The sequence below is a fragment of the Poecilia formosa genome, unplaced genomic scaffold (genome assembly GCF_000485575.1).
Source record: "Poecilia formosa unplaced genomic scaffold, Poecilia_formosa-5.1.2 Scaffold658, whole genome shotgun sequence".
In the NCBI taxonomy this organism is placed as follows: domain Eukaryota; kingdom Metazoa; phylum Chordata; class Actinopteri; order Cyprinodontiformes; family Poeciliidae; genus Poecilia; species Poecilia formosa.
Window position 1 is genome coordinate 147,240 of NW_006800597.1, and position 24,626 is coordinate 171,865.

Sequence of the window (24,626 nt, forward strand, 5' to 3'; positions counted from 1 at the left end):
AGAACAATAAAAGAATAAACAACAACAATGTTACACACTTAACACACAATGACACAAATTCAAAAAAAAGAAAAATAGTTTCCAGTTTCTTTCAGTGTATTTTATAAATCTAAATTAAGGATACTATTTATTTTACCTAGGTTATAGTTCTATTTAAGTTCTAGTTAATACTATTTAGTTCTACTTAAGTTCTAGTTAATACTATTTATCTATTTTGATTTACAGTTTGTTTTAATCTGTTTAATCTATTTTTAGTTATTTGGTGTTTCCCTTAAGGAATTAAAAGAAAAAAAAAACAATAACAGCAAAACAACAACACAGCAGAACAATTCAGCAAGGACAGATCAAACTGTGCTTCAGATTGACGTCTTGTTTCTTCCGATGATCCAACAGTTAATTCTGTTTCAGTGACCCACTGCTAATACGCACGACAACATAGGCAGGTCATACCAAGTTGCGAGGTTGGCAATGTCCAGCAGGAGGCGTAGCTCCTACTTGATGGTCTTTAAGCTCCGGGGTTGGCTCGCCATCTCGTTCTCCTTAGGAAGATCCAATTCAGTGACGATCCAAGACTCTTTAGGAAGATCCAATTCAGTGACGATCCAAGACTCTTTAGGAAGATTCAGTTCAGTGACGATCCGAGACTCCTTAGTCCAGATCCCAGCCGAACGAAAACAACAAACAAAACAAAACAAAACAAAACAAAACAAAACAAAAAAAAAGCTTGTTGCCAACGAAGAGCGACAGTTAGCAACAGTTAGCTCCTCTGCTGATAAGCCGTTGAATTTCTGTTGACAAGAGCAGCTGTTAGCTTCAGCGGATCAGCTGTAGCTTTGGAGTTGACGTCACAGGATATGACGTTTTCGTCGCTCGGCGCCATGTCTGGGGTCCACAGACCGAAACAAACTATTCAGAACACCGGTGTTTTCATTGTGTTACCAACCGCAGTAAAGTTGTTTTCAAGTTGGATACTGGATAAACCGAGCTCCACGGAGTAAGAGACGTTCAGCTCAAGCAAGGTTGATCCGATTTATGAACGCTAATTTCGGCCAGCTGTTCTTAAGTCTCTCCACAAGCGCTCGGAGTTTCACATTGCTGCTGTCAATTTCCGAACACTCCTGTGCATAAATGCTTTGTCTTGTGACCAACTGATACCAAAAAGTGGACATTCATGCTATTACACGAGGCACACTATCCTCTATTAAAATTTTAAGTCATATTCAATAATTTTAATATTAAATGTTTTCTTCAGTAGCTTCCAAATTGTGTCCCATTAACTCAATCTGCTTGAAATTGTTCTACTAGATTGTATAGATGAGGCACACTCACCTTTATTACATTTGAACACCTTTTATATATTTTTTAGCTATTTCTGCAGTCAAAATTTTTTATTTTTCTTAGCTTGTAGGTCATGTAACCTATTAACTCAAAATCTGTGTACAATTATTCTATTAAACTATATAGATTAGGCATATTTTTATTCCATTTTGACCTCTTTTTTATTTTTTAACCAGAATTATATTTTAAAAAAAAGAAAATTCATAAAATGTATTACCTCAGATGATCATCACTTGTTACCCGTAATGTTCAATTGCATAAAATTCTAGGCCAGGATCTATGTCATTACATGTTCACTTACCTGAAATATGTTAAATACAACAAATATTTATTAAAGTGTGGTCTATTTCATAAAATTTGTCACCTTTATTGTTTAATTACACATTAAATGTTTAAAGATGGGCTCTTTCATCTGGTTTGTGTCATGATGTGGCGGTGGACACAAATGCAGCAGGCAGTGGACTTACTTTATGTGGATGTAGAAACAAGGCTGATCTAACAATAAGAACTAAGGAACACAGAGCAAGAGAAACTAGAAGATCTAAACAAAGAAATAACCCAACTAGAATGACACAGAAAGATTCAGACATGGAACAATAACTGAACCTATGGTGATCAAATTAAGAAATAAACATTACTAGAAACCCTTCAGGGAGTTTCTAGTAATAAGAAATAACTAGAAGGATAAAATAGAATAGTCATTAAAGAAGGCTTGACATGGACTCAGACAAACAAGGAAAAGCAATAATATTATTCTAACTACACTAAATACCATGAACCACTAAAGTGAATTGAAACACAAAGTTAATAAAATGAAAAGCAAAACAAACCCAAAAACCCAGTGTCTTGACAGATGTCTGATTATATAATTGTTTACTTTAATCACATAAAATATTTAAAAATATAATCTCATTACATGTATGTTTATTACCTGAATATTTAAATATCAAATTGTTACTTAAAATGTGATTCATTTCTTCACGTTTACATGCAACTTGAAGTGCTTGAATCAAAAGATTCATGGATGTTTAATACATTAAATTATTAAATGAGAGAACAGCCACTTCCAACTGTATTTCAACACAAATGGTTCCTGTTCCTCTTCAGAGTCTGCAGCCTTGCTGAGCTCCTCTCCTGGGGTTCCTTCCTCCTCAGCCTCTCCAACTTACTCCTCTTCTGTTGCCTCCGCTACTGTGTTTTCATTATTTACCTCTTCTGGGGTAAATAATGAAATCAGTCTCAGTAACCTGTTGATGGTTTTGCTGTATCGCCTCTTTAATTGACGCCCATGTCGGTCCGATGTTGTGGCGTTTACCTCGCAGTGACCCACATTCAGCGCTGGACCCCAGTCAGGATGGAACTCATCCATTTCATACGTCGGTTTGCCTTTAAGAGGACATATCAGAACACACATCAGTATTAAAGCTGTAGATTTAGTATGATTACTGTAAATTTCCAATATTTCCAAGTCGTGACCGGTCCGCGGTAATAAAAAGGTTGGGGACCACTGCTATATATGTTATATATCCTTTCTGCTTTTGACTTAATTTCCATTGTTGCTTTTATAACCCCTGGTATGAATATTACTAGCTTTTTTAAATCCACATACATTTATTTCCTTTTGTTTGGTTTAACCCTGCACTCATTCTGTTTTCCACCCCAACATCTGTTTGCTTCTGCAGAGGATAATCTGAATGGAGGGGAGCTTTTTCGACACAGAATTGTTGCACCGTCAGTCCCATAATGTTTCACTTCTGCCATCTAGCGGCACATTTGTGCTACTGCATGGCATTGCTCCAAAAAATTCAAAACAAAAATATCCTAAACTAAAATCACAATTAAACCAAACAAATGCTCACTCAGAAAGAGAAAAATGATCAGAGGTGAGGTAGCTGTTATTTAAAAAAAAAAACAGTCCATGGTTAAATGACCATGCTCATTTTACATGTTATAAAATATCTGCATCCTTCTCTAAAAAAAAGGATATTTCTCTTAGTTTTGGTGAGATAAAGTAAAATAACACTGTCAATTTCATAATTTCATGCTATATTCCTATTTCTGCACAATCTCATCTCACAGGAGCTTTGAGGAGGGTTGCTACAAGTCATGGCAGGCAGAAATGGCTGATTAAGTGGTGTTGCTCACACCCATGTACAGTAGGTGGCGGTATACACCTCAAAGTTGCTTGCGAGCCGCCGTAATAGAAAAGAAGAAGAACCAGAAGAAGAACGTCATCGTCTCGCGCCGCAAGAAAACGTGTGAAGAGAGAGAATAATCCACGTGAGAGCATGGCAACGGTTCAGGATCCGGAGATCCAACTGGCCCAGAGGTTAGCCTCCAACGAGAGGACCGTCCGGACCAAGGCGATGAAGAAACTACGGAAATACATCAGCGCCCGCTCACTGAGAGCCGCAGGTAGGCTAACTGAACTGGACGTCCCCAGCCCCGGGTCCCGTTCTCCGTGTGGACGGGCCCCGCGGGCTCTGATACGGAGGGAGCCAAAGACAGACAGGGGCCCCGCAGTCCCCACAGGGTAACGATCAGATTTTAGAAACAATGACCATGAGCTCGGGCTCTTCCTGGTGATAAAACAAGTCTTAGCCTAGCTAATGTGTCTTTACCCTGGTCCAGTCCACCAGAGCTGCTATCCTGAAACTCTTAGCTGCTTCTCCTCTCCAGCCTACAGAACCAAAAATGAATGGTTCTGAAGAACTGAACTATAAAGGAATTCGACAATTTATTCAGGCGTGTTGGAACAGGGATGCATCTAAAAGTTGGGGGACAGAGTTGGGCACCTTGGTCTACACTTGATAGGATTATCTTGAGTCACGGATTTCGAAGAGCATCAGTTAATGTCACAATTCACACTGAGCTGTTGCTTCTGATCTCTGGGTTAAGTGATGCTGTGTCTGCTTTCCAGGTGGATTCACGGGAGATGAACTCCTCAAGTTGTGGAAGGGCCTCTTCTACTGCCTGTGGATGCAGGACAAGCCTCTGCTACAGGTGTGTGTGTGTGTGTGTGTGTGTGTGTCAGGTTAATTTCCTAGTGACGTCCCTTCAGGTTTCATCTTAAAGCTTATTGAGATATGATTCTGATTTATTTCTCAATATGCTGGAGAGTGTTTTCCTCAGTGTTTATTCTGGGGTTGATCCACATAACTCGGCTTCATTCTCCCTCATAAACGGTACAAGGACCGGACATCCGTACAGTGCTGTACCGTAAATACATGCATAAACAGATGACAGCATCTGCCTCAGGCCTCTGGAAGTTGTACCCATGGATGAAGCACAGCCTGTCGTGATGTCACACGAGACAGCGGTGTGTTTGAGGTGTTGCCTTAAAATGCATCTACAGTTTTCCCCCATTTAACTCAAATGTTAATTGGGACCCCAGAAGCTTTCAAAACCCAGTGGATTCGAACCACTGTGTGAGAGTCTAGTTAATACTATCATTGTAGTGGTTTTAGTTCATTAGCTCATGGTTCTACTTGCTCCAGTCATATTTAGCTCATCTTCACTGTTGCTTCCTAAGGAGGAGCTGTCCAACCAGATCTCCACCCTCATCCACAGCTTCCAGGATCTGGATAAACGTGAGTTTCTGCTGCAGCATTTCACAGTGACGACAGCTGAACCGTAGACCTGCTGTCTGGCTAACGGGTGATTTCCCTGCAGAGCTCATGTACCTGGAGAGCTTCTTCCAGACCCTGAAGCGAGAGTGGACTGGGATCGACCGGCTGCGGATGGACAAGTTCTACCAGGTTTGTTCTCTTTGCAGTAGAACCGAGATCACTTACTGACCACTCACCCAGAACCCACGTGGGGGATTCACTGTTTCTATATGAAAATAATTTCTGTTGATTAATGAAGAAAACTGTTGTATTGACATCTTTCAGTCTGATTTTTGTGGAGTGCATTCACAAAAACGTATTTCTTTTGCTTTTCAGTTGAGAAGCAGTTTTAAGTTTACACTTTAAGTCACAAGTGACGTTTTCATGGCAGCTGATTGAGGAGATTACATACTCTTAGTCTTGCTTTACCTCTGCTTTTGACACAATTGATCATGTCATCGGGTGGTTTCCCGTTGGCAGACACCAGCAGATGTCGGAAAAAAAAATAAACAAAGGTCTGACAGATCGGGGGAGTAGCACAAAATTATCGCTGCACCTGAAGTGTGGATCCAAATACAGCTTGGATGTGATGCAAACTGCATAGACTTTTAACAGGGACACACAGGGAAGCTCACATATCTTCTCTGTTTCTTGGTTACGTGCTTAAACCTCAGCCGAACACTGAGGTTTGATGATCAGTGTCTTTGTTAGTCCCACATAAAAAGTACTTGTTGTAATCGGCCGCTTCAGGCTGCTGCTCCCCGATTGCGGCGCGCTCTCATCGTTTTTAAGTTGTCGATTCCAAGGATTGCTTTAAAACGCATCTAGAAACCCATTTGCAGCTGCGTTTGTACAGACAGGCTTTTGATTTAATTTGATGTTTTTTGTGCGTTACTTGTATGTTTTAAAAGCACTTAGTAAATTTTTTAAATTAATTTTTTTCTGTGGAAAAAATCCTAGCAAATAATATTTTACTTCCTTTAGTGTGACATAATAATCCCAGCTGTGCAGCCTTAGGGTTGGGGATGGGTCATGAAGATCAGAACTGAAGCAATGATTGGATCAAATTCCTTCATCACATCTAACTTCAGTAAACTCATCTGCAGTTCATCCTTTTCTTTTTTGTAATGAAAAAGGACCTTGATTTTTTTTTTTTTTTTGCCACTTTTGCCATTAGTTTGAACAATAAACTGACAAACTCACAGATGTTTGTAACACTCAAGTCTTTCTGTTAAAATATGGCCATAATCAGGATTCGTCAATGGTGAGAGAATGATTTGAAATTGAGGACATGTAAAACTTAGCTGGATCTTTTGCATCTTAAGTTGTTTTATCAGTACAGCAGAGATATGCAACATTGTAAACGGAGGCGTTTGCTTCTCTAAATGTTTAACGTTCCCTCTCCAGCTGGTTCGTTTTATGTTCCGACAATCGTTTGACGTCCTGAGGAGGAGAAACTGGGAAAGCAGGTAAAGGATCTGGGGATAAAAACTTCCATTTACAAACTCTGACAGCGTGTAAAATAAATAACTGCTTTTCTCAGTGCGGTCGGGAAGTTTTTGGAGCTGCTGAAGTATCATCTCCTGCAAAAGGACAGTGAGACGCCGTCGGGATTGCTGCTGCACATCTTGGACCTTTACATGACGGAACTGGCAGCTGTTGGTGCTGAAGAGGTATAGGACCACCACTGGTAACCATGGCGACTAAGAGATTTGTAACCTAAAGCCAGAGGAACTTCAGATCCTCTGGTGGAGACATGTAGCTGCTGTTTGCATGAACAGCATGTAGGTAATAGGAAATGCTTTCATATGGCAGTTTCCCCCAGAAAACTGCCATATGTTACGCTAAGATGCTATTTATGCCCACAACTATAGAGTATTATAAACAACAAATAAAAAAAAATACAATATCAATTTTTACACTTCTGATTAATCCAAGTAAATTCTGTTGGTCTGCCAGGTTTGTAACACAATGGGGGGGAAACCCTGGACACTCGGTACTGCTTTTAAAATTAGATCATAATCTGGAATGTAATAAAGATTTAGATTTGGATCGTGAGAAATGATATTGGTGCTGGACTCTTGTGGATGTGGCTTGCTAATCAGACTCTGCTTTTTTCTGCAGCTCACTGCTGATCAGAACCTGATTTTCATAGAGCCGTTCTGCAGGAAAGCAGCCAAAACCAAGAAGTAAGTTTTCCTCCATGTGCTCAGGATGAAGAATTCATTTAGAGTTGCTCGGCTCCGTCCTCCTTCCCTGACAGCTTTCCTGTTTGTCTCTCCAGCCATGCACTTTTCAGCGCTATTTGCAAAAGCCTCTTCAGCACCATTATTGAACAGGCTCCTTTTGCTGTGGGGGACCTTATGAAGGAGGTGAAAATGGCGCAGGAGTCTGATTCAGGGCAGGAATCTGAGGAAGATGACGAACAGGAGGAAGATGAGAGGAGAAGCGCAGTCGGTAAGAGCAGAGAGGGGAGGCTGATGAACGGTGCATCCTGACTCAGCAGCTCCCACCTCTAACCTGGACTGGTGTTTTACTAAAGTTCACTGTGGCACCTGGACTCTTTGCTCGCAGGGAGTCGTTTGAAAGCAGGAGAAGAAAGTGATGAGGAGCTGCTTCAATTGGAGGACGCCGACTCTGAGCTGTCAGATGCAGACTTTGGACCGGTTCTGCAGGTAAGCACGTCTGTCTGTTTAGAGATCACTCCTTTTATTCTTTGAATGTGTGCATAGAAAGGCTGTTGAAGCAGTGATGCTAATAAATGCATCTTGAGGTGCTGTTGGAATATGTGGGACAGCTGAACTGATGTAATGACCAGGACTCTGCCAGCTGACATGCAGTTCAGTGCTGACGGATCAGCTGCTGTTTCGTTCTGGAGACATGAAAGGCTTTAAGCAGACGGCTTGGATCCTGCATCACAATTATGTCACAAAGTTCTGATAGCGTCTTGGCAGCAAGCTGTGCAATGCCTGCTAGAACTGGGCGCACTGATACCATCTCCACCAAGGTGAGAATTGGTGTTGGATCAATACTGGTGGGTTGAAGTCAGTAATGTCGTTTGCACTTTCTCTACTCAGTTTGTCCAGTAGAGGCTGACTAAACTCTAAGGCTGCAGTGCTCAGAGAGTTCCAGCTTTAGAAAGGTTGAGGAAAGAGAAGGTCCCCTCAGTGACAAAGGGCAGCCTTGGCGGAGTCCAACTCTCACTGGAAATGATCATGACTTACTGTTTTCCTCTCTTGCTGTCGGTGAAGCCAGACACGTTTTTCCACTGCTCCCTCCCTGCCCCTGCCTGACCCGCCTGCTCTATTTTTGTCCCGTCTTTTTCTCTATTTTGGAGCCTTTCTTTGCACATCCTCCAAATCTACAAATTATCAGTGCAATTGATCAAATTTTCTTGACCAGAAGTCTGGGCACAGGAGAGCCCTCTTGTCCTGGATTTATTCATGATGACAGGATTTCTGCTGTTACCTGGCTTATTGACCAATTTGTGACGAGGCAGGCAGTTCTCCTGCCTCATGGCAGGGGGCGCTCATGATCCCACAGATTGTGACTGCGTCTTCAGAGTAAGAGACAGCGAGCTAGTCATACAGTAAATAAGTGAAGCTACACGCAACGAGTCTACGTGTAGCTTGGCCGATACAGAGAGAGAGAGAAAAATGTGGTTTTGAGATGTACCATACTTCAACGGGTTTTCCCTTTGCTGTGCAGCACAGCACTAAAATAACTTATACATTTCCAAGTTTCATTGAGTTAACAGAATTATTCTACCATGGCAGCTGTTCCATTTTTGATTCTGATAATAACGTGAAGTTCCCCTGCCTTTCTTGATTAAACTGGCCACAGTCCTCGCTCAGCCCCCAGTGATGTGAACAAACGCCGTCTCTTATTGTTAATCTCGGTTTCTTAGTGGTTGCTGTGATGCATGGTCTGCAATGTGTGTTTCAGTTCGACTATGCTGCTCTGGCAGACAAGTTGTTTGAGCTGGCGAGTCGCAGCAACACACCCGGACATAACCGACACAAACTCTACAGAGTCATCAAAGTGTGAGTAGAAGCGCAGAACGCAACCGGAGCAGGCAGTGATCAGGTTTTGTCAGCTTGTTGAAAGGTATTTGTTCAAATAGCGCTAATGTTTGCTGATTCAAATTTGTTGTGTTTTCTTTTTTCCGTTCAGGCTGCGTGATCTCAGTGAAGGTACGAGTCAGAGCAGTGTTTGACGCGAACATCCTGCTTGCGTCAAACACCGTCTGACTCTTCGCTTCCCTCTCAGGCATATTCCCACAGGATGAATATCCAGAGGAGGTTTCCACAGATGAGGACGACGACATGTTTGGGAGCAGGAAGAGGATGAAGCGACCGGCTCGCAATGAGGATGACGAGGAGAAAGGGAAACCAGCAGGGAAGAAGAGCAAAGCTGACGCAGGTTAATTTCTCTGTCTAAAGTCTCACATGATGCTGTCTTGGTGTTTTGGTTCCTGGTGTAAATCCAAATCATTGGAGGTATTCACAAAATTACTTTAAATGTCATGAAATGTAGCTAAAACAAACCAATCTACACAACATGTTACAGTGTAGTGTTGACGCTTTCTCTTTAAGCTCACCTATTTCAGAGATTCCTGACTGCTGGGGCCGCCAGACGTTTCTATGGTAACCCATTGTAACTGTGTACGAGTGGTACTGAAGTGATTTGATTGACAGCTGACCGCATTCGCTGATTGGCTCATGATTTACATCGATGAAAACCTCAAACATTAAAGGTCAGCTGTGGACCGCAGAGCTGCTGTCTGCTGTCAGAGGAGCAATGATGAGTTGAATCAGGAACACTTTAAGTTTTGGAGGAGGATGACTGTGATTTAGCGGCGCTGCTAGCGGCTCATCTCTCTGAAGAACACAGAGCTAGAAACAGAAAAACGGTTCAGCTGTGGTCGGCTTTCTGTCCGAGCTGCAGTCCAGCCAACAGTGTAAAACACCAGAACCACATAATATTATGTTACGACCTGGATCGTTGAGCCTCAACAAAAACCAAGGAGACACGGGTTTCAACAATCAATAAGCTCTTTATTGAGCATCAAACCTAAAATAAAGCAGGAAACACTGCAGCTGGTGCTGTGAGCAGGGGAGTCCTGCAAAAGCAAAGTAAAACCAAAGTGGGTGAGGAAACAAGACAGACAAGAGCCAGTCTGAAAAGTGGAGCCAGGTGGAGAAGTCAGCTCACCGCTCCTCCAGTCCCTTCTCTCTCCTTCCCCTCGGCACCATGGAGCAGCCAAGAGACGCCGGGCCGTCACTGATCCTGGTGCCGCCCCTCCCGGTGCGCCTCGGGACAAAGAGCAATTAGTAAAATGACGGATCCGTCCATGTAAAGTGGAGGGAAACGTCACAATTAACTTGTGATGTGAATTCTAGTTTTCCATTGTTTTTTTTAAATAAAGTTCAGGTGTGGATATTGGTTTGACTGCAACTAAATCCAAAGGGTTGCATATTTAAAACACAGTGCCAGAAAGTAGTTATATTTATATATGTATAGTGAAATAATCAGCTGATTTGAGTCTTTATAATTATGTTTGAACCAGCAATGAATTTCTAGAAGACAAAATGAAATATCTGGATTTATTTGAGTCCATCAGAACCAGAACCTGGAGGTTCTCCATTGGTGAGTGTTGCTGCAAACATCAGCAGAGAGTTGATCACACACACACACACACTCACACACTCTCTTCTACCTGGGTTAGAGTCAAACTGCACGTTAACTGGTTAGAGAGCAATTTACCAGTGGAAAAGCGCCTCTAGCCTGGAGCTTTTCATGACGGCACAGCTAAGAGCAGATTAGAAGCAAGCTGGTACCATCAGGTCAAGGAATCTTGAGTTGGTAAATGAAAAAGACAAGTAGCCCCAGTTTTAATTGCGATGTTCTTTAGATTGCAGTGTTCTTCACTTCAGGACTTCCAGGCCATAAAGCCATTCTGTTTCTGCTTCTGCAGGGAAAACACAGGAAACAGTCGACAGGCAAAGTAACAACATAGAAGCTGCAGATGCACCTGTTAATAACAAAAAGAAGAAGAAGAAAAAGAAGAAAACACAGAATCACAATGCCGACTCAAAACCTGCAGGATGTTCAGAAGATTCAGTAGAACAAAGTCCATGTTCCACTTCAGAGGCTCCATTAGAAGCTCAGCTGCAGCCACTTCCCCCCACCAACGACTCTGAACCCACGGTGACGGACAGAAAGCAGCAGCTGACCTCTGCTACATCAGACACGCCCTCTGAAGCACCAGCTGTGCTCTCTGGGAACAAGAAGAAGAAGAAAAGGAAGATCCTGAAAACTGAGGCTGAAACAAAGAGGTCCACTTCAGCAGGGGAAGGTCAGGAAGCCTCGGCCAAGGTTACTGCTGCAGCTCCTGGCAGGAGCAACAAGCAGCCTGCCTGGGACCTGCAGAGGAATGACGTTACCACAGCAACGGAGGCTAAACAAACTGGCTATGATGAAGCATCAGGAGACGATCGAACGCCTAAACTCAAGACGACAGACGCTGCCACATCAGCCAAGAAGAAGAGTCAGAAGATGAAAAAGACTGTCACTGGAGAGTCACCACCAGCAGCAAACGGGAAGAACCGGCACAAAGGAGGGGAGGGGGCTGGCAGCCCTCAGATCACAGCTGGAAGCCTGCAACGCATGCAGAAACGCAAGAAGTGGGTGAAGCTGTCAGCTGACGACGGCGGTGCAGAGCCAGAGCAGTCGGCAGGGGAAGCTGAGCTGATCAGCACTGCAGCCAACACCAAGAAGAGGAAGATCACTGTGGAGTTTGAGTTTGAGGCAGATGAGCTGGAAGGAGCTGCAGCAGTCGGCAGCATATCGGCAACAAAGAACAAGACCAAGAAAAGCAAAGTGAACAATGTGAGTATGTGAGATCAGAAACTGTTCTTGGTAAGATCAGGTAATGTTTTTAGGAAAATGATAAATAAAAAAAATCGCTTTAACTCTAACAGAGCCTCTGTTAGCTGTTGCTCCTCCTACACTATGGACTGAACCATTGTTCTAACAATGGTGGGGGGGGACCTAAAAATCAATTCTTATTTTGTTCTTAGATGAATGGCAGATTTACTTTGTTCTTTGTTTCTATTGCCTTTTTTTATATTGATATTGTTTAAATACGAGGGTTTCTTTAATGATTTCTTTGGGGAGACAATTCTAGACTTTTCCAAGATTGGGGGGGTCCGGACCCCCCCCCCCTGGATTTACGCCTATGCCTCAGGTCAGCACAGCTAACAGGTGTTGAGCCAATTGGTTTACTGTAGTCAGGTATGTGTTGTATTGTGGGATCCGGTAGAGGAAACTAATAATAAACAGAGGAAAAAGCTTGTAGCGTCATGCAGCACTTCAGATGATTTTACATGTAGCACTACAGAGAAACAGTCATATGATTACAGCCTGAGTATCACCTACTACCTGTGTTTCTATTCAATTGAGTTTTTTTTCCCTTTGCTTGCGATAACAAGTTATTAATCTCATATCTCATAAACACGTGACCAGACTGGTTTGTACTGACAGATTTTGGTTTCCTTGGACTTTTCACTCTGAGAAGAAACAGAATCAACAGAAACCACGAGAGGTTAGAGCAAACCAGACCAGAGTAAATCTGCTGGAGCGGAAACGTTCTGAGAAGGTTCTGCTGGCGGGAAGAACTCCGTGTTTTACAGGAGTTTCGTCAAAGTCAGTGTCGTAAAAACAAAACGAGACATTTTCTTTTCTTTTCCAGGTAGCCAAACAGCCATCGACTCCCCAGAGCCTCAAAAAGACAAACAAGAAGAATATTTCAGGGTCTGATTTTATCAGCTTTCAGAGAAAAGTTGCAGTTCCACCAGCGCTGTACTGTAAGACTAACGGCAGCCCGGGTACACCTGCTGCCAGGACGAAGGTGAAGACACATGAGACTGCATCACTTTTTACAGTGGAGGGTTTATTTTAATCTGTTTATCTATGTACTTAGTGGAGTGTCTTGGGTACAGGGGCGCCGCCAGGAATCTTGGGCCCCATGACAAAAACTTCGATTGGGCCCCCCGCTGTTACAGTTTCTTGAGTCTCTTTAACCCATAAAGGGCGTCACAATTTGAAATCCTTGCTTTCTGTGGTTCAACACAATATTTACTGCTCATACATTTTACATGCACACAGTGTGCAAGTAGGTTGCTTGTGATAAAAACCGTTTATCACAGGTACGTTCTTTTTTAGTTTTGGGAGCATGTTCAAAACACGCCTGTTGCAATCACGAATTAAACTTGGTCTTATTAGCACAGCCACAAACAGCACAACACGTAGCAGAGCTCCGCAGGGACATTTTATTGAACACTGTTTTGCATGATATTTTACAATAACAGAAAAGAGAAATATAGCATCTGCGATTAGCAAAAATCTATCGATTACACAGTGAAATACTACTTCTGGTGGTAAGACCCGTGATCGTTTCCCCAGTCAGCCTCCCAGGAACAAGGCGGACACAGCGCCCCCTGCTTAGGGATGTGCTATCATCATAGTTTGCTTTTACAGAAACAATTTTTCCCTCATGAGTTTGGTTTATTTATGATAAACATAAAATATACAAGAAGATGTTAGCTGAAACTCAAGAGTTGGAATTGTTACTTTTTGTCACTTTTTCTATTTTTTTCCACCATTGGCTCATCGAGAGCAGCAACATATGAACATCAAAGCTCCACACAATAGAAATTAGTTTCCAGAGCAGTTTGTGATGCTTTGATTGTTGCGATAAAATATGATCATAAACGTTGTTTTGTTCATATCCCTGAAGTGAGAGAGAAGTGATTTGAAGCTTTAAACGATGAACCACATTCCTGCTGCTGTGTAGTTTCTAAGAACATGTGGAAACACTGAGCACAGATACTGACTGTGCTTTGATTCCACAGAGGCAGCTGACCCCCACGTCGGAGTCAAAGAAAGTCACGTTTGGGCTGAAGAACAACAAAACTGCTGGTAAGAAGCTGCGTAACAACCGGTGACAGTGAGTTACTGTTTGCAGGTCAGCATTTTGTTCTTAGTTTTATTTTTTGAAGCATAAAAAAGAGAAAAGGTAAGCGCTGGACTAGGCCAAGTATTGATGCCATGATGACAGGTCAGGACATCTACTGCAGATGTTGTGACGGTGTTACTTGGTTGCAAGGGTCATTATCTAAATATTACTTGGTGGGCCAAGTAAGCATTTATAGAGTTTGTTGCTTCAATGTACAGATTAATTTTGCTGGGAAGTGGAAATCTTGTTTTCCAAGTTGAAATTGAGCTGAAATGTGAAAGTCTTTACTGTTATTTATTTATTTATTTTTTTGTCTTTTAGAGTTCAAGAAGACTGATCGCAGCTTGCTCCTCAGTCCAGAAGGTTTGTCTCGGGTGCCCTTTGACCCACAGCAAAAACCAAAGTTTGGGGTCCTAAAGTCTCCGCCCACCACAGCGTCCACTGGCTCCAGGAAGACGTCAAAGAAAACCCCTAACTTCTCCAAGAAGACCGGTTCCAAATCTCTGCCAAACACACCTAAAAGACGACCTTCAGCAGCAGACTTTTTTTAACTTCCTGTAGAACTGTAGACACACGTGATCTCTGTGAACCCTTTGATACAATCTGTTTTGAATTTTGGGCTCTGTTTTTGTTTATTCTATCAAATTGTTGCATTTGACCTGGTTTGAGTGACTGTTTAAATAAAGTTATTCATTCCTTCTTTTACTAGTTTTAGTAGTTTGTAATCAATATGTTTAAACATACAAATGAATCTCCTGGAACATTAGAATAAGAGTGACACAGTTCATCTATGTTTGGTATTTATTCACTTAAGGAACCCCATTAATCTCTAAAACAGTAGAAACTAATGTTCCTTGGATCCATACCACAAACTCTACAATCAAATCAAGTTTTATTTGTGTAGCACATTTCAGCAGCAGGGCATTTCAAAGTGCTTTACATCATAACACAAAAACACAAAGTCATGTAGAATCAACAATCAAAACATCACATTAAGTCAAGTGCCGTCATTAAATTGATTACGTTTCAAATACGACTCTAACCAGGAGGGTTTTTAGTTGAGATCTAAAGGCACTCAGTGTTTCAGCTGTTTTACTGTTTTCTGGAAGTTTGTTCCAGATTTGTGGTGCATAGAAGCTGAATGGAGCTTCTCCTCCATTCATGGGGTCAGTTATGGTTCTGGTTCTGGGGATCCAGAACCTGAGGGGTCTGGAAGGCTGGTACAACAACAGCAGATCTTTAATTGTTGTGGTGCTGAGCCGTTCAGTGATTTATAAACTAACAATATTTTAAAGTCTGTCCTCTGAGCTACAGGGAGCCAGTAAAGGATTTTAAAACTGGTGTTATGTTCTCTATCTTCCTGGTTTTAGTCAGAACTCCAGCAGCAGCATCTGAATCAGCTGCAGCTGACTGATTTGTTGCACAGACCTGTGAAGACGCTGTTGCAGTAATCAATGCTACTAAAGATAAACGCATGGATGAGTTTCTCTAGAGCTCAGACAGATCTGAGACATCAGTCCTCTAATCCTGGAGATGTTCTTCAGGTGATAGAAGGCCGACTTTGTGACTGTCTTTATGTGGCTCTGAAGGTTCAGGGCAGAGTCCATCACTACTCCCAGATTTGGGGCTGATTGCTGGTTTTAGTTGTAATAACTGAAGCTGCAGCACTTTGAATTGCCTTGTTGCTGAAAATGTGCTATATGAATAAAATCGCCTTACCTTACCTGTGCATTGACTCTAGATCTATAACTCTAGATCGTTCCTCTTTAGGCCCAAAGATAATTTCAGTTTTGTTTCTGTTCAGCTGGAGAAGGTTTTGGCACATCCACACATCTATCTATTCTAAGCATCTGTTCAGTGATTGGATGGGGTCAAAGGTCACCTGGTGACATCGTAATGTAGAGCTGTGTATCATCCGCATAGTTATGGTAGCTGATCTTATTTCCTGTTATAACCTGAGCTAATGGGAGCAGTCATACTTGTACAAAGCTTAAAGAGTCAGATCTGCTGCTTCTCAGCATTTCTAAGCTGTCCAACATCTAATACGGCTGAAAATTTGATGTAGAGCTGCGAATTTTAATAGATTGTCCATTTTTCACTTCTTTCTCTGAGATTAAGCTTTTTTGGCCTCTTGGCTTCTGCTCTCATGAAACATAAGATTTAGACCTGGTTCCAGTTTAAAACAGACAGATCTGTTTTAAACTGGACCTTACACTCTTATCCAGTCGGGGTCTGCAGGGTGTCCATCTCCAGCAGCAGGCGATAGGCGGGTCTCTCTGGACAGGCCGCCAGTCCATCACAGGGCAATCTGAGGATTTATATTAAACTAAGTTTATTTTTCTTTGATTGACCTTAGATTAGTTTAGTTCTAATGATTTGCCTGCATATGAATATTTATTGGTACCATTTATTGTGTTACGTTTGTGTAAGTAATACTTTTTTCTTGTTTTGCTTTGAGTACCCCTTTACTTGGTATGAGTTGTGAAACTGCTCCAGGTAGCAAAGCCTGTCTCACTGTGAAAATGGGTGTCAGAGCAGAATTACCTTGCAGTTCTGAATAAATCCACTTCAACACATTTTATGTTGAAGCCCGCCTCCGCCTCTTGGTGGGTCCAGCCTGCGCCAATAGCCAGCCCTACCCTGATGGGTCCACCTCCTGCCCTCCAGCTGGATCTCTTCCGAGGGATCCGCCTCCTTCGTCGGACTTTTTGCGGCAGGCCCCGCCCGCCCTGACCATTTTGTTTATTTTGGGACTTAGTTTGTTTTCCCTGTTTTCCACCTTTGTTTTTTTTTGTTAACTAAGTTTGTTTCTTTGGACTCTGCCTCTCCGTCCAGCACCCCTCTGCCCACCCTGGTTGGGTTGTTTTGGTTTTGGACTTTTTTGGGCGTCTTGTAGCCTCCCACAAAAGGCGGCTACAAGACTCCCAGCTGTGTTTTGTGTTCCCTGATTACCTTCCCTGTGTATTTAGTCCCACATGTGTCTCTTGTTCTCTGTCAGATCCCCGTCGTGTCTCTACAGTCCCTCACCACCTCTAACCGCAACTCATGACAGTTTATCTCATTTGGCTTATGTTTCCGATCTAACCGATGGGCAATTCTCACATTTTCAGGATTAACCAAATGCAACACACAGAAACTGATAGGATGGTTTGGCATTTTACATTGGCATGTAACAGAGAATTAAAACTATTACTCGCCACATTCACTGCAGTGTTGGAAATGCTCAACTTAGCATCGTGTTTTTTCCCACGGTTTGAGATGCTAGTAGCCTGTACTGGGTGATGAGCTTCAGTCTCAGCTTGAGGCGATCCCGTAGTGCTGTTGTGCATTGTTTGGACAACAGTGACACATACCCACACACGCGGTCCGTACACAGTGAGGGGGAGGCAGAACAATAAGAGCATGACCTATATATGACAGAGACACATGAACAAAGAGCAGCTTATCATCCCTCTGATTCACTGTAACAGCTGAAACGGCAACAGAGACCCGATCTACCAGGGCCAGAAGCTTTGAGATTAGTCTCATGCACATACCAAGTCCCAGATAGCGAGCGTTGGTAAACTAACGTTGAATTCTGGTCGAAAAGGTTGATTTTTGGTTGAGGTCGACAATTAACGATGGATCAATCATCCAATTGTAGCTAAGAGATGTCATTGAATCAATGTTGTTTTGTGGTTGAATTCTAATGATTCGAATGCCATCTTCTGATCAACGACTGATCGATGCTGAATCAATGTATGCTGTTTGTCGGACCCCTTGATTCCTTTCTGTGCTTTTTCCTAATTATCCATGAAAATGATTACTGATTGTGCATAATGTGTTGACACAAAAACACATATAAGTCACTCATCAGTGGAGCGGTCCAGCAACCCCATTCACAGGAGTGTCCCAACCACACAAGCCCCTTCACTGTTGGCTTGTTTGCAGGTTGCAAAACATGTTAATTTAATGTTGAATTATGATCAAAAAGGTTGAAATTATGATTAAAGTTCACAATTGACGGTGGATCAAACTCGTGTTCTTCAATTCACATGATTTCAATTGATGGCTGATAACAGAGTTTTGCTGAATGGGGTGTGTTGAAGCAGAGGAACATCTAAAACACGCAGGGCAGAGTACCTTGAGGACCAGGGGTGGAAAAAACTGGTAATCAATTTTGAATCAATGTATGTGCTGCATTCCTCTGCCATTGCACCACCAGCCTGAACCGTCGACACAAGGCAGGATGGATCCCTGCTTCCATGTTGTTGACACCAAATCCTGACCCGACCATCCGAATGTCGCAGCAGAAATCGAGGCTCATCAGACCAGGCAACGTTTTTTCGATCTTCTGTGAGCCTGTGTGAACTGTAGCCTCAGTTTCCTGTTCTTAGCTGACAGGAGTGGCGCCTGGTGTGGCCTTCTGCTGCTGCAGCCCATCCACCTCAAGGTTCGATGTGCATTCAGAGATGCTCTTCTGCATACCTTGGTTGGTTATTTGAGTCAGTGTTCCCGTTCTATCAGCTCCAACCAGTCTGGCCAGCCTCCTCTGATCTCTGCCATCAACAAGGCATTTTCTCTTTTTCGGACCATTCTCTGCAAACCCTAGAGATGGTTGTGCGTGAAAGTCCCAGTAGATCGGCAGTTTCTGAAATACTCAGACCCGCCCGGCTGACACCAACAACCATGCCACGTTCAACGTCTCTCAAATAACCTCTCTTCCTCGCTCTGATGCTCGGTTTGCGCTGCAGCAGATCGTCTTGTCCGTGTCTGCATGCCTAAATGCATTGAGTTGCTGCCACTGGATTGATTCAACATTTGTGTTCATGAGCAGCCGGACAGGTGTACCTAATAAAGTGGCCGGTGAGTGTATATGTGAAACCTTATTCACATTAAATGCTGACCATCAAATGAGAATAAAGAGCCATTTAGACAGAAAACCGTATCATCCAGATGGGTGCTGGCAGTCTGAGCCCTGGCTGCCGCAATGCAGATCCATAAATTTAACCAACAGCCTCCAGTTTGCTCTGAAGCTCCTTTTGCATGCTCTGATTTCAAAGCTGGCTCTGTTTTTTTGTTTTGTTTTTTTTCCTCCCACACACCAATTTATACTTAACTTTGAAGAGTGTAACCTTTGACTCTCACCTGGGAGAATCTGATTTATTATTTACATAAATCAGAGAATTATCTAACATGACCTCTTTGTCACCAATCACAGCCTGCCACATCACAACACATAAAGACAAACCGAAATATCCAAATTACGGGCTTACAATTGTTTATTATTAAAAAAATACTTCAATTTTGGCTTCTTGGTACATAAACAACTTTGACCTGCTGCTATATTCACACAGTGTCGTTTCCTATTGGTTTGTTAGTAACTGAAAAGTGCAAAGCAGTAGACGATGTTCCTCAGTCCACCAATAAGAGGAAAGGCTTCTTCAGCGTTGAAGGGTCAGTCCAGATATTTCATGTGGGATGCAGAAGTCATGTCTGCATTCCAGACGCTGATAAAAATTGCTCTATAAGAAATTTGTCCACGTCAAAGTACAGTGAGCTTAAAGAAAAGTGATGAAATCCTCAAAGAGGGGGAAGTCTGACTGCTGAAATGTTCCTGTTATATTTTAAAGACCTTGTTTTCACAGCTTTTCGTAAAAATGAACTGAAACTGTTCCTGCGCTCCTGATTGGCAGAAATGAGTTGTCTCGTACTTTAAAGCTGCAGTATATAACTTTTATAAGTTAAAACTTATAAAAGTTTATAACTTTTATAAGTTATATACTGTGACAGTTTGGTACGATACAGATAATTTGTGAAATGTCACCATAACAAATTTAGCCTTGTCCCAAAAAGTACTGCGATAAACAACAATATTCTTTGAAGACAATTTTAAATTGATGTAATGACAGAACAATGAATCCACATCCTGCCAAAAATAAATACACTTCATTTTCAAAAGAGCACTAAACTCTGGAACTGGTAAACGAAATAAACAAAAACAACCGTAAACAAAAATAAAATGGACTCTCAGACTCCCGTTAACAAAAAAATGCACTTGAATAAAAACTAAACGCAACATAAAATAAAAACTACGTTGAACCAAAAGAGTACAGATCATGAAGTCTGTATGATATATTGCCCTTCAATAATCATTAGATTTAGATAAAGATGGGCAATAGTTCAGTAGAGGTCAGAGGAGAGCACAGTTTATTCTCAAATCATCTGTGTCATAACATGCTGTTATGACATGGTGACAGTTTCAATAAATATGTAAAACGTATATTTTTCATAAATGTTATGTAACTCCACCTTTAAGAAACTTCCTAGCTTCTCTCCAAACGTTGCTCACATTAGTAGGCTAAAGTTTGATTGAGGCTGTCTGTTCTATTAATCCGCACAGTTAGCTGGAAATTGCAAAAAAAAAAAAAAACATAGTTGATGCTGATAGGCAGCCTTTTCCAAAACCCAAAGAATTACTTTAACCGTGCTAGGCTTTGATTTGGAAGAGGTAACCCAGAATATTTAAAAAGAATGTTAGGTTTATGACATCTTTGTTTTCCAATTTTGTGTTGGAAAAAAAAATCCTATAACTACAGATGAAAACATTCTTATCATCTACTCTTTTTTTATTATTTATTTGTTGTTTTGTGAGGGGTGGAACCTATAAAATGCTGTGTGTGCATAACATCCGTTAATCACAAAAACAGTTGAGTGTAATATTGTGTAAAACTAACACAGTTTTATGATACAAGCTACTAACAAACAGATTTAGGACAAAAGGTGGAAAAATTGATGCCAGGTGTATTTTAATCTATGACTGACCAGCTTGTGCCTAGACGACAGCCTCAACCCACAACTTTAGCTAAAAAAAAGTAACTTTCTTTGAATGTTAAGGAGCAAACTTAATGGGCCTCTCGTGGGAAGATGTAGTTGTTCAACCCAACAAATGTAAACATTTCCAGTTTCAGTTGCTCTAAATCGTTACGGATCTGTCTGACTAGTGTTAGCCTTCCATCACTCTTACAATTTCCTCACTTTTAACCAACTCTTTGCAATAAGACATCTGTCTACTGGAGGTGAGATGACTTAACAGAATCTAAATCCAAAGCAGCCAAACTGTTCCTGTAAAGTTGTAGACAAAGCAGCAGATAAAACAGGCCAGCCCGTTTCTCTCACAAAGTATCTGGATCACAGGTCTCTGTTTTTGTTTTTGTTTGTTTGTTTGTTTGTTTTTTGGTTTCATGTTCCTTTGACAACTCTGCAACCGTCTGTGTGCAAAAGCATCACTCAGAAGGGCTTGACGGGTTTAACTCCTAACACAGGATGGATGCAAACCGGAAATCAACCCGAACCGGGCGCCGCAAATGGCAGCACCCAGGATTCCTCACAGCAGGTCGGGCAGAGACGGAGTCCAGCTCCAGCCAACGTTACCGCTGCTGCTTCTTCTTCTGCTTCAGAGACTTCCTCCTCTTCACGATCATCTCGTACAGCTTGTCCATGCCCTCGTCCAGCCCCTCTCCGATGATGGCGCACGCGGGTTGAACGTGGTACGTCGTGGACGGCGCGAGCTCGTGTAGGGCCAGCTGCTTCTCGATGTCGGCCACCGGCAGGGACCTGGGCAGGTCCTGCTTGTTGGCGATGACCAGCAGCGGCGTGCCCTGGTTCTCCGCGAACTTGGTGACCTTATGCAGCTCGGTCTTGGCCTCCTCCAGCCGGTCCACGTCCACCGAGTCCACCACGTAGATGATGCCGTCCGTGCAGCGGCTGTAGGACTTCCACAGGGGCCGCAGCTTCTCCTGTCCACCCACGTCCCAAAAGTGACAGCTGATGCCCTTCGCCGTGCCGTTACTCAGCCTGATCTTCTCCGTGTTGAAGCCGATCGTGGGGACGGTGTTGACAAATTCGTTGAATTTCAGCCTGTAGAGAACGGTGGTCTTACCGGCAGAGTCCAAGCCCAGCATGACGATGTGAAGTGACTGGAAGGCAGAGATGTTGGAGAAGCTGTTCCCCATTTTGATGCGCCCTCCACCCCCTCCCACGCAGGAGGATTGGATCCACCCTCCCCCCAAAAAACTGGAAACGAAGGTTCCACAGCTCAGTTAATTCCTGGGTTGAGGCAGTAAAATCCCGCAGGTCGGCAAACAGTGTCGATGGGCTCTGCTTGGCCCTTTGGAGCGGCGATGGAAAAGGGAAGCGGTGTTCCTCCGCAGGACGCAGCGCGCCGTTTATTAGTATTCCCCTCACGCACTTGCATCCATTTGATGACGAGGGAAAACTCCACAGTTCAAACACTCCTTAAAAAATAAAAATCTCACAGCTTTTGAAAGACACGCACAAAACATATCTGTGTACATCCCCAGAAGTCAAATAATATTTCCCAGAAGTGAGCGTTTATTAAGCACGGGGGAAGCACACAGAACCAGCAGTCCGACAACAACAAAAAAAAAATCCCCAGCTGCCTCGTCCTTCGTCGGCTCCGTGTCAGACAAACCCCCCTCCTCCTCTCCCGTCGCTCGCTGCAGCCGTTCTGGTTGTGAGGCGGACGGAGCATCAGAGGCAGCCGTCGATACGCTCCACCCCTGCAGGACGGGACATGTGCCAGTGAGGCGGCATGAGAGCTTCTGCGGCGATCCGTCTAACCAACCGTGTCTGTGCGTTCAGCACACAGGACTCCCCCCCAAACGTTTCGCGTCTAAGTGGTTGTTAGAGCAAGAATAAAAGGGGGAGAAATTGCCATATTGAATGTTTATTTCCCACCGGGTCACCCTCTTAACTTTGCAAAACTGTCAGGTCTCTCTGTTGGAGGTGATTTCCAGATATACTGGGAATCTATTCTGGTTGAAATAAGGAAAATTGTCAAAACTAATGTTGATCTCGATCCAGTGTCTTTTCTCCTTGCTCTACCAAATAAACATATCCAAAATCCAAACAAGAGAAAGTTGTATAATGTCCTAATTTTCTGTGCTTGAAAGAATATTTTGTTACAATGGATTTCTAATAAGTCTCCTACTATTTCTGGGTGGAAGAAACTTATTTTGGAATATATCCTGCTCGACTTTCTAACATGCCTTGTCCACCATCAGACTGACATTTTGGGGCGCATATGGAAGCCCTTCTTGGACTATTCTGAAGAACACATGTCTGCCATGTTGTCTGGAGCATTTATAAATACTTAGATGTGTCTATATAATGATGGAAGTATGTATGCCCCCTATCTTGTCTTTTCTTTTTATCTCCTCTGGACTGCACTGCTGAGCTTTTGCTCTGTGTTGTTATTAAATGAAAAAATTAATAGACATATCTATTAATAAAAAACATTGCAGCCAGGGGGCTGAGGGAAATACGGCTCCATTTTGTAGCAATTCAAGAACTATCAGGCTTTTCTCGCTTCGTAAAAAAATTAACCAACACAGAAACTCAAAATATTTCCCCCAAGAATTTAAAACTACTTTCACCCCTGATAAAAAGTTACTATGGTGACATAACAACACAGCGCCCCCTAGAGTATTTAAAAACATCCACTGCTGTTATTTAGACCTGAATTCAAACATATTAGTCATGACATGTTTAATTAAACCCGTGTGAAGCACGTGATCACTCTTACTACCAGGATATACTTGAGGCCGACGGTGTGACGTCATCTCAGCAGTCACGTGACTTCAGCGAAAGACGTCTAGTCAAACCTTTCTATTTCATTTCTGCTTTCTATTTCATTAATAGAACAGAAAAACTAAATATTTAGAGGGAGAAAATATAATCAGTTTAACACGATCATTTCTTTAAATAGACCGTATTTCCCATCTATTTTAAATTGAGTCTGACTTCTTCTGACTTTTACTTTGGTCCCTGAACGTCTCTGAGTTTTATTTTCACTTTCCTCATTTTGACGCAGTTTGGATTTGCCGCATAAATCTCAATCTGTGGGTAAGAAACGTAACATTTGTTTCGTTGTGATGGTTTGGATCGTTTTAAGGGTCGTTGCGTTCAGAATCAGCAGAAACTTCCGCTCCATAGCTCCCAGTAACAAACTCCCAGCCGAAACTGGAAGGGACCGATGAAAATCTGCCCATAGAAGAAAACACGGCGGCCTGGAGCTGGAAGACGTTCATAGGATCCATAGATATTTATATGAAATACTAAATACTGTTGAGGTGAAACAATGAGACATTAATCAATGGTGAGAATTTTAACATTTCATAGAGAAATGTCACTTATTTAAAACTCCACTTCAGTCAGAGTTAGTTTACTTCCGCTTCAGTAACTTCTCTGAAACATGTATTTTCAGAAATACTTTTCTATGCTTTGGTTTTACTTGAGTAATTTTACTATGACGTATTTCTACTCTTACTTGATTTTATTTGAGTTCTGAATCAATAAGCTTCATGTTTTTATTCTCCAGCTGTTTTACTAACAGGTCATGTTAGTATTTTAGTGTCTCCTGAGATTTTTCTCTCAAAGTCTCAGATTCATCAAGTTTCCTCAAAACATAAAATGATCAATTATTTTCCACTCTAGTCATTGATTCAACAAATCATTAATCATTTCATCATTTGATTCTAACTTGATTTAGAAAATAAATATAAATTCAATAAATCATGAATATAAAATAATTAAAGTCAACATTTCAAACCTGTTTGTGTTTTTAGGTGAGTGGAGGAGTGCCACCTAGTGGCAGCAGG

The 24,626-nt window shown here is 42.3% G+C and overlaps 2 protein-coding genes and 1 long non-coding RNA gene across 4 annotated transcripts; 2 read left to right on the forward strand and 1 right to left on the reverse strand.

Moving 5' to 3' along the window:
* Positions 1–2,399: 2,399 nt before the first annotated feature.
* Positions 2,400–20,840, forward strand: LOC107834549 (uncharacterized). The gene is made up of 3 exons (XR_001660345.1): positions 2,400–2,410; positions 16,130–16,134; positions 20,116–20,840. It is a non-coding gene; the product is annotated as an uncharacterized LOC107834549 (long non-coding RNA).
* Positions 3,528–14,670, forward strand: rrp1 (ribosomal RNA processing 1). Of its 2 annotated transcripts, XM_007542103.2 has the most exons (16): positions 3,528–3,753; positions 4,259–4,341; positions 4,871–4,928; positions 5,011–5,096; positions 6,354–6,415; positions 6,490–6,619; positions 7,071–7,135; positions 7,231–7,403; positions 7,521–7,621; positions 8,892–8,989; positions 9,120–9,139; positions 9,216–9,368; positions 10,924–11,837; positions 12,700–12,858; positions 13,862–13,928; positions 14,287–14,670. In XM_007542103.2, the coding sequence occupies exons 1-16, from the start codon at positions 3,627–3,629 to the stop codon at positions 14,514–14,516; spliced, it is 2,526 nt and encodes an 841-aa protein (XP_007542165.1). In that variant the 5' UTR covers positions 3,528–3,626; the 3' UTR covers positions 14,517–14,670. The 2 variants fall into 2 exon arrangements, with proteins under 2 accessions (XP_007542165.1, XP_007542166.1); XM_007542104.2 differs by lacking the exon at positions 12,700–12,858.
* A 308-nt stretch (positions 20,841–21,148) lies between the features above and the next one.
* Positions 21,149–22,546, reverse strand: LOC103130656 (ADP-ribosylation factor-like protein 4C). Its single transcript, XM_007542105.2, has one exon. It carries the CDS (start codon positions 21,957–21,959, stop codon positions 21,375–21,377), a length of 585 nt encoding a protein of 194 aa, XP_007542167.1. The 5' UTR covers positions 21,960–22,546; the 3' UTR covers positions 21,149–21,374.
* Between the last annotated feature and the right edge of the window lie 2,080 nt (positions 22,547–24,626).

What these genes read in the sequence shown, in the direction of transcription:
- rrp1 (XM_007542103.2), top strand. Translation starts at nt 3,627, where the DNA reads ATGGCAACGGTTCAGGATCCGGAGATCCAACTGGCCCAGAGGTTAGCC. An exon ending in GGATGGACAAGTTCTACCAG is followed by an intron (nt 5,097 to 6,353) that starts GTTTGTTCTCTT and finishes TTCCCTCTCCAG; the next exon opens with CTGGTTCGTTTTATGTTCCG. An exon ending in AGAAAAGCAAAGTGAACAAT is followed by an intron (nt 11,838 to 12,699) that starts GTGAGTATGTGA and finishes TTTCTTTTCCAG; the next exon opens with GTAGCCAAACAGCCATCGAC.
- LOC103130656 (XM_007542105.2), bottom strand. Translation starts at nt 21,959, where the DNA reads ATGGGGAACAGCTTCTCCAACATCTCTGCCTTCCAGTCACTTCACATC.